At 47.0% G+C, this 10164-nt stretch overlaps 1 protein-coding gene across 1 annotated transcript; it reads right to left on the reverse strand.

Annotated features, from left to right (window-relative positions):
• Window positions 1-7879: 7879 nt before the first annotated feature.
• Window positions 7880-8909, reverse strand: LOC139574731 (ladderlectin-like). Its single transcript, XM_071399619.1, has one exon. The coding sequence runs from the start codon at window positions 8840-8842 to the stop codon at window positions 8282-8284; it is 561 nt and encodes a 186-aa protein (XP_071255720.1). The 5' UTR covers window positions 8843-8909; the 3' UTR covers window positions 7880-8281.
• Between the last annotated feature and the right edge of the window lie 1255 nt (window positions 8910-10164).

The raw sequence follows: 10164 nt of genomic DNA on the forward strand, positions 1-10164 counted from the left end.
TGTTTACCTAGTCGGTGTCACGGCTGTCATAAGAAGAGGAACAAGGTGCAGCGTGGTGAGCGTACATACTATTAATAGTAGATGTCGCCAACAAAACAATAAACAATACCAAAACAAACCGTGAAGCTAAAGGCAATGTGTGACAGTACCCCCAAAGGTGCGGACTCCGGCCGCAAAACCTGAACCTATAGGGGATGGTCTGGGTGGGCATCCATCCGCGGTGGCGGCTCAGGTGCGGGACGCAGAACCCGCTACACCTCTGGCTCACCCCGCTTTGGTGACGCCTCTGGTGTGGGGGACCTCGCCGCCGCCCCCGGACTGGGCACCCTCGTTGTGGGCCCCGGACTGGGCACCCTCGTTGCTGCAGGCCCCGGAATGGGCACCCTCGTTGCTGCGGGCCCCGGACTGGCGACCCTCGTTGTGGGCCCCGGACTGGAGGCCGTCGCTGGAGGCTCCGGACTGGAGGCCTTCGTTGGAGGCTTCGTGCCATGTCTCACCTCTGGAGGCTTCTTGCCATGGATCATCACTGGAGGCTTCGTGACATGGATCATCACTGGAGGCTTTGTGCCATGGATCATCCCTGGAGGCTTCGTGCCATGGATCATCATTGGAGGTTTCTTGCCATGGATCATCACTGAAGTGGAGAGACACACAGGAGGCCTGGCTCTGGGAGCAGGCACAGGACTCACCAGGCTGGGGAGACATACAGGAGGATTAGTTCTTGGCCGAGGCACAGGACTCACCAGGCTGGGGAGACATACAGGAGGCCTTGTCCTTGGCCGAGGCACCGGATACACTGGGCCGTGGAGGCGCACTGGAGGTCTCGAGCTAAGAGCCTGCACAACCCGTCCTGGCTGGATGGTGACTTTGGCCCGGCACGTGCGGGGCGCAGGCACAGGACACACTGGGCTGTGCAGACGCACTGGAGACACAGTGCGCAGAGCCGGCGCAGGATATCCTGTCCCGAGGAGACGCCCTGGAGGTCTGGAGAGCAGGGCTGGCACAATCCGTCCTGGCTGGATGCTCACCCTAGCCCGGGCTTCCTTGCAAGCCATGTTCCCTCATAACGTTGCCGCTCCGCTTTAGCTGCTGCCTTCGCCTTCCTCTCTGCTTCTACCTTCTCCCAGGGCAAGCGATCCTTCCCGGCCAGGATCTCCTCCCACGTCCAGAATCCCTTGCCATTTAAAATGTCCTCCCATGTCCAGTCCTCCTTCTTACCACGCTGCTTGGTCCTTTGGTGGTGGGAAGTTCTGTCACGGCTGTCGTAAGAAGAGGAACAAGGTGCAGCGTGGTAAGCGTACATACTTTTAATAGTAGATGTTTCCAACAAAACAATAAACAATACCAAAACAAACCGTGAGGCTTAAGGCAATGTGCCATCAAACAAAGTTAACTTCCCACAAAGACAGGTGGGAAAAAAGGCTACCTAAGTATGGTTCCCAATCAGAGACAACGATAGACAGCTGTCCCTGATTAAGAACCATACCTGGCCAAAACATAGAAATAGAAAATCATAGAAACACAATACAAAGAATGCCCACCCCAAATCACACTCTGACCAAACCAAATAGAGACATTAAAAGGCTCTCTACGGTCAGGGAGTGACAATCGGCTTGTTGTTGTGTGTTCTATGCAAGATAAATATTCCTCTGAAGGCGTATTCAAGTTACGAGTGCCATAGGGAGGGAAACATGCATTCTGACAAGCAGTCAATGCACAACAAAACAGCAGTTTTAATGGCCAATGTTAAAAAGAGGGTGATCCCAGCTTTCAATTCCTACTTTATTTATTTCTCAACTCCTAAAAACCTTTTAGCAAAGTCCTGGTTAAAAACGTTACCACCCTGCAATTCCCCATGAGTGTATAGCGGAGAGTGGGGCTAAATGTAAAATGGGTCAACTGTACGGTAACTTTGGGTAAAACGCCACCCTACCTCAATATTATTTTTTGGGGGGGAGTCACTTCAACTGTGATGAGACATTACTTTTTTTAGATGAGCAAATGTTGTGTCAATTGGGGGGGGGGGGGGGGGGGGTTGTAACATGAAGGGGTTTCTGTGAGAAGTACAGATTTGTTTTTTGGGACGTAACAAGCATCAATAGATGCTAACTCGGTAAAATATTACATTGGTGATCTAGCTAATGATCTAACACAACAAAATGTGTGTCAATGTTCTAGGTGAATGGAATTAGGCGCAGTCAGGCGCAGGACACAGGTATGAGTAAAGCCACGATATTTACTCAAATTCAACAATAATACAACAAGGATGAACATAAAACATCCAGATCACGTACACGGAACCACTTGACAAAAACAATCACGCACAAAACAAAAGGGGAAGCCAGAGGGTTAAATAAGGAACACTGATTATGGAATGAAAACCAGGTGAGTATAATGAAGACAAAACAAAACTAAAATGAAACATGGATCGGTGGTGCCTAGAAAGCCGGTGATGTCGACCGCCGAACACCGGCCTCGGGGACAATCCGGAGGACGAGACGCAGGGCGATCCGGATGGAGACGGTGAAATTCCTGCATTAAGGACGAATCCAGGATGTCCTCCACCGGCACCCAGCATCTCCCTTCCGGACCGTACCCCTCCCACTCCACGAGGTACTGGAGGCCTCTCGCCCGACGCCTTGAGTCCATGATGGCTCGCACCGTATACGCCGGGACCCCCTCGATGTCCAGAGGGGGCGGAGGAACCTCCCGCACCTCAGACTGCTGGAGCGGAACAGCCACCACCAGCCTGAGGAGAGACACATGGAACGAGGGGTTAATACGGTAATCAGGTGGGAGTTGTAACTTATAACAAACCTCGTTCAGTCTCCTCAGGACTTTAAATGGCCCCACAAACCGCGGACCCAACTTCCGGCAGGGCAGGCGAAGGGGCAGGTTTCGGGTCGATAGCCAGACCCGGTCCCCCGGTGCATACACCGGGGCCTCACTGCGATGGCGGTCGGCACTCGTCTTCTGCCGCCTGATGGCCCGTTGTAGACACACATGGGCAGCGTCCCATGTTTCCTCCGAGTGCCGAAACCATTCATCCACCGCAGGAACCTCGATCTGGCTCTGATGCCACGGTGCCAGAAACGGCTGATAACCCAGCACAAACTGAACAGGTGATAGGTTAGTGCAGGAGTGGCGGAGGGAGTTTTGGGCCATCTCCGCCCAAGGAATGAGAACCGCCCACTCCCCCGACCCCCACCCCACTCCCCAGAAACCTACCCACATCCTGGTTAACTCTCTCCACCTGCCCGTTACTCTCGGGGTGAAAACCTGAGGTGAGGCTGACCGAGACCCCCAGGCATTCCATAAATGCCCTCCAGACTTTAGACGTGAATTGGTGACCCCGATCAGAAACTATATCCTCAGGCACCCCGTAGTGCCAGAATACGTGGGTGAACAGGTCCTCCGCAGTCTGTAGGGCCGTAGGGAGACCGGGCAAATTGAAGGAGATGGTAGGACTTTGAAAACCGATCCACAATGACCAGGATTGTGGTGTTACCCCGTGACGGGGGAAGATCCGTCACGAAATCCACCGATAGGTGTGACCACGGCCGTTGTGGAACGGGTAGGGGTTGTAATTTCCCTCTAGGCAGGTGTCTAGGTGCCTTGCACTGGGCGCACACCGAGCAGGAGGAAACATAAACCCTCACGTCCTTGGCTAACATGGGCCACCAGTACTTCCCACTGAGACAGCGCACTGTCCGACCGATGTCCGGATGACCAGAGGAGGGTGACGTGTGGGCCCAACAGATCAAATGATCGCGGACATCAGACGGAACGTACAGATGCCCAACTGGACACTGTGCGGGAGTGGGCTCTGTACGTGACGCCCGCTCGATGTCCGCGTCCATCTCCCATACCACCGGTGCCACCAGGCAAGAAGCCGGAATTATGGGAGTGAGATCCGTGGACTGCTCCTCTGTGTCATACATCCGGGACAGCACGTCTTCCTTCACGTTCTGGGAACCTGGTCTGTATGATAGGGTGAAAACAAAGCGGGTGAAAAACATGGCCCACCTCGCCTGGTCGAGGGTTTGGTCTCCTCGCCGCCCGGATGTACTCCAGATTGCGGTGGTCAGTCCAAATGAGGAAAGGGTGTCTAGCCCCCTCAAGCCAATGTCTCCACGCCTTCAGAGCCCCGACAACAGCCAACAGCTCCCGGTCCCCCACATCATAGTTTCGCTCCGCCGGGCTGAGCTTCTTCGAAAAGAAAGCACAGGGGCAGAGCTTTAGTGGTGTACCCGAGCGTTGAGACAGCACAGCTCCTATCCCAGCCTCGGACGCGTCCACCTCTACTATGAATGCCAAGGAGGGATCAGGATGAGCCAGCAGCCGAGGCAAACAGAGCCTTCAGGTGACTAAAAGCCCTGTCCGCCCCAGCTGACCACTGCAGTCGCACCGGTCCTTCCTTCAGCAAGGAGGTAATGGGGGCCGCTACCTGACCAAAGGCCCAGATAAACCTCCGGTAGTAGTTGGCAAACCCTAAGAACGGCCTGCTCCTCAGTCATAGTTGCTAATATTTGCATATTATTAGTATTGGATAGAAAACACTCTGAAGTTTCTAAAACGGTTTGAATTATGTCTGAGTATAACAGAACTCATATGGCAGGCAAAAACCTGAGAAGTTCCACTTCCTGTTTGGATTTGGTGGCAGATTTTCAACCAGATTTTTGTGTTCGGTCATGTTTCCTGTTGCCTTGCCATTATTAAAAGTAGTGGTTTGCGCTTTTAGTTTTGCGCGAATGCTGCCATCAATCCACGGTTTCCCATGGGCGATGAGGGGGCAGGCACGTGGCACGAGTCTTCTAAAAGTCCTGGTCCTGACTGTGCAGGAGAGTTTAAGATGAGGAAAGTGATCCATTCATGGTGGTTGTGAGTAACTGTGAGGGAAATGGGAATCGTGGTCTAGCGCACCAGTCCTGTTCCTAGGGGACGGTTGTCTAGGGCAGAGACTGGGATAGGGGGTTGTAAAGGGACTAGAGGAACGCGTAATGATAAGGCCACTGACCGGCCTAGGAAATTGCCTGCAGCACCTGAGTCCACTAGGGCAGGACAGCCATCCTGCGGAAAGCCGTCAACAGGGCCTGGTCGCTCCAGCCAGGGTGCGCTGCCACTGTCCGGAAATCCAGAGCGTACTCCGATGCTGTCCTGGACCCCTGGTGTAGGCGGAGGAGAGCCTCACCTCCCTCTTGTGAGCCAGAGAATACAAGGGTTCAAACTGTAGAACCCAGTTCCTACATTTAAATATAAAAATGGACTTTATCAAACAAAACTAGGCTACATTTTATCTCTGGGACCCTCAGGATGACAAATCAGAGCCAGATTACTGAATGTAAGTACATTATTTACCTTCAGAGGTGAATGTATCAAACCAGTTGCTGTGATAAAAGTTTTTGTTGTTGTGCACTCTCCTCAAACAATGGTATTTTTTCACTGTAATAGCTACTGTAAATTGGACATTGCTGTTAGATGAACAAGAATGTAAGCTTTCATATTAGCGCACATTAGCTCAACCGTCCCGGTATAGCGACACCGATCCCGTAGAGGTTAAACTGTCTATTTCATTCTGTCATCAAAATTCCAAGTGGTCTAGGGAAAGTAATAACACTTCTATTCAGTTCTAACTACAAACTCTAATAGACAGTGATTTGATATTCCAGGCTCACAAACAAAGTGAGAGAGGACCCTGTCAAGATTGACTTCACTATCGATCTGAAGCATGAGGTAAGCTTATATCCGACCGCTTCATAGTTTTGAGTTCTGATGGTTCTAATGGAAATGTGTATAAAGAGTCATTTAAATCATTTGTTTTTAACATTTTGTAATAATTGCTACACTCATGACGGTGTTGGCAATTGATGTTATTCTTCAATAACACTAACTCCAAAGCAAATTAGGGGGAGAAAAATAGGTTTATTCAGAGAGGACAAATCAAGATGTTATGCTGGGAGTCAGATGTTCAGTCTCCCCTGTCCTCAGCTTTTCCCCACTGAACAAAGGAACCGGATGCCATTTATAACCCCCACTCCATCCTGGGGTTGACCAATCAGATGTCCTTGCAGAACGACTGGGCCAATGGCCAAATAACCAGTATTCTGCTCCCGACTCAATGTACAGACCAATGAAAACCTGGCACACGTCGATCTGAGTTCAGGAGTGACATTCCACAGATTCTAACAGATGTTGAACTGAAATTCACCTCCTATTTACAATTTGCTATTGACTATTAGTACTCTAGTTTTTAGTCCTCTCATGCTCTGCGTTGTGTATTTATCTTCAAATTATACTTATAATGGAATGGAGAAAACAGATGTTTTCATTTGATCGTAATTTGTGTCACTGACACTGCACTTTCTTCAACTTTGTTGACAGTGAGCCTATACGCTAATATCGCCTTAAGCATTGTACTGTAACGCTTGTCATCTGGGAAAGGAGAGGAGGACCAAGGTGCAGCGTGGTAAGTGTTCATATTATTTAATGAAATACGCAACACTAGACAAAACAACAAACACGACAAACGAACAGTCCTGAAAGGTGAAACAAAAACACTAAACATCCACCCACAAACACAGTGGGAAAACAGGCTACCTAAGTATGATTCTCAATCAGAGACAACGATCGACACCTGTCTCTGATTGAGAACCATACTAGGCCAAACACATAGAAATATAACACCCTAGACATACAACATAGAATGACAACATAGAATACCCACCCACATCACACCCTGACCAAACTAAAAATAGAAACATACAAAGCAATCTACGGTCAGGGCGTGACATGTACTTGCTAATCAAGTGAAGTATAATTTCAATATACCCTACTGTCACAAACTAATATCCTCCGACAACAGCCCAATAGAAGCAGCTTCCTCCTCATATCTCCCTCCTCTTACTGACTGTAACATTGTTGTCTGAGGGACACTCTGCCTTCTCTTTCTTTTCTGTTTTTGTTTCAGTCCGTCATTCAATGGAGAAATAGAATAGCACTTTATCCCTCTCTCTCTCTCTCTCTCTCACTCACTCACTCACTCACTCACTCACTCACTCACTCACTCACTCACTCACTCACTCACTCACTCACTCACTCACTCACTCACTCACTCCCTCCCTCCTTCTGCCTCACTCACTCCCTCTTTCTCTCCCTCTCTCTCTCACTCACTCACTCCCTCCTTCTGTCTCACTCACTCCCTCTCTCTCTCTCCTTCTCTCTCTCACCCCCTCTATCTCTCTCTCTCACTCCCTCTCTCTCACTCCCTATCTCTTTCTCTCTCTCGCTCCCTCCCTCTCTCTCGCTCTCTGTCTGGACATGTTCCCTATCACATTAATCAGCCTCATGGATTTAGCCTCAGATATGAAAGACAGGGAAAGGTAACACTTTACAATAAGGTTACATTAACATTAGTCAATGCATTAGTTAACCTAAAAAAATCATTTTGTGAATGTATCTACTAAGCATTTATTAATTGTATGCATTTTTACTAAGCCATAAAAAATGCATTAATACATTGTTTATAAAGCTGATAATTCATTTGAGTTAATAGTTAAATAACCTTAATGTCCCACATCTAAACCATTCATTAACGAATGGTATGTTAGTAAAGAGTTAACAATTAATATTAACAGTATGTTAAGGTTTTATCATGTATCAATCATTTTTAGTGATGCAGGTTCATGTTATTGAGAGATTATATTTATTCTAGTTTAAAAATAGATTGTGTGTGCTTTAAGTATTATTTCTTAATGCTAATTAGCCAAGTGTCTTTGTGAGACTCATTGTACAGTTGGTACAAATCACACATATACCATTGACTTATTAATGCGGCATGACAACTTGTCAAGCATTAGCAAAAAAAAAAAAACTAAAACAATTCAGAGTATGTAATGTATCTTTAATTTCAAAAGCAGAATTAGCAACAACACACAGTTTCATCACAAGCTTAGCTAATGTTAGTTAACCTGAAATGTTAGCCTACCTAAACAGTAGCTAGCTAACAGCAGATAATGAGTCTGCATTGAGCTTCAAAGACTGTTCCTTCGATAACTACATGTTTTCTGTTTGCTGTTTCTTGTAAATTCCTCTGTCATTATTTTTAACTGTTAGATGTGGCTCGTTAGCTAATTATTAGATAGGTGGCTAGCTTTTTTTGTGAATACAGGTTTTATTTGTCATGTTGGTGAGCTGCAGTGAGTGGCAGATCTTGGTTTGATTATTGAAGTGCAGACTGTTCACCCCTGGAGGTGGAGGGGAAGTAGCTGTGGCATTTCCTAGCCTACATTCTTCTGGAACAGAGATATGCAAACTTCCACTCACAGGGCACGTCATACCAGAGCTTCGCACTTGCAGCGTTCATATGCAGACAGTCCTCTCCTTCTCCAGCGTTATTGGGCTCATCGGTGTCCCAGTTAGTGTAATCAAATCTGGACCCATCTGACCACATCCATGTGCCCTCCTTGATTGCATCAAAACCTCCAAGCCAGGTGCTATGTAGGTGGCCATTGGTATCATTTGTCAGTGCTTGCATAAACTGGTACTCTAAAAGGCTATGCACGGATGCTAGGTTTCCACCAAGTGCCAAACAGTTTTGCTCCGAATCTACGAATGATTGCTGAATGCTGACAAACTTGAAACAGTGTGATCCATATGTGTGCCAGTCTGAGGGACATGAACTTTCCTTTATCCCCTCCTGCACTGCTGCCACGTGAGCCTCGGCAGGAGGAGTCTGTTCCACCTTAGTCTTCAGTAAGGGTTCTAAACCAAGGAGCTGGATCAGGTTTGCGTCGCCCAGTGCAATGGCAGCACTCAGAAGCAGAAGGACGGCCAACTTCTCCATGGTAATCTTTTCCTGTCAGAGAAGGAATCACAGGTGGTAGTCTGTAGGTTCTGTTCAGCTTGAGAAAGAGGAACCCTTTTATACATGTAGCCCACCAAGCCACAAGGACAATGTACAAAAAAACATGTTGATACTGATTCCACATCCTATTGGGAAATGTATCCTAATCCTTCTGCCAAACATACACAGAGTGTACAAAACATTAAGAACACCTGGTGAATCCAGGTGAAAGCTATAATCCCTTATTAATGTCACTTGTTAAACCCACTTCAAACAATGTAGATGCTTAAAGAAGGTTTTTTAAACCTTGAGACAATTTAAACATGTATTGTGTATGTGTGCCATTCGAAAGGTGAATGGGCAAAACAAAATAATGAAGTGTCTTTGAACGGGGTATGACAGTACATGTAGGTGCCAGGCGCACCTTTTTGTGTCAAGAACTGCAACGCTGCTGGGTTTTCACGCTCAACAGTTTCTGGTGTCTACAAAACATTAAGATCATCTTCCTAATATTGAGTTCCAGCCACCCCCCCCCCCCTTCCCCTCTTCTTCTTCATCTATAGAGAGAACATCTGACATCTTTAGTCAGCTGACACAACTACCTAGACAACTTACACACACATCCCTATACCAGCCCACAAACTATAACCATGCTGGTGGTGTGATCCTATTTGAAACCACTCAAAAGCCAAGAACACACAAACACTTGCAACTACCTAAATTAAACAATCAGACACATGAACAGTGAAACACCTGAATGATTGATTTCATGTTTTATTTCAGTGTCAAATTGTCAGTTGGCGACCCATCCGTTACAGGATCAATTGACACTTTAAAAGAAAATGACAATGATTCTTACAAAGAGTCCTCTGGTGTGCTGTGCAGTGTGCACCGCATACAAAGAATCAACATGATTACAAGGTTGTCTAGGCAAAAACAACTACCTTTAAAGAGCAAAAACAAAAATAAATAAATACAGATGTATAAATACAGGTGAATGAAACTGAAAAAAACCGATTTAAACACATTCGGGCCCCAAGAAATAATTAAAATGTGAAAGCTGTATAAGCCTATGCACAATCCATACGTACATGGACCTGATATACGCCTATAACTAAATATGTAATTCAATTATAGGTTTATATAACATTTTCATCGTCGCTCAGCCACATAATGCCAGGGTATACCTGGTGGGCTTTCTGGAATAGAAAGACACATATATCATGTTTTAAAGGGCAATAGAGTATTGAGTGAATTTCTTTCTCTACCTCTTTGAGGTCACAGTAGTTACAAAGTCTCTCCTATACTATTTCACCACAATA

The sequence above is a fragment of the Salvelinus alpinus genome, chromosome 1 (assembly GCF_045679555.1).
Source record: "Salvelinus alpinus chromosome 1, SLU_Salpinus.1, whole genome shotgun sequence".
NCBI classification, from domain to species: domain Eukaryota; kingdom Metazoa; phylum Chordata; class Actinopteri; order Salmoniformes; family Salmonidae; genus Salvelinus; species Salvelinus alpinus.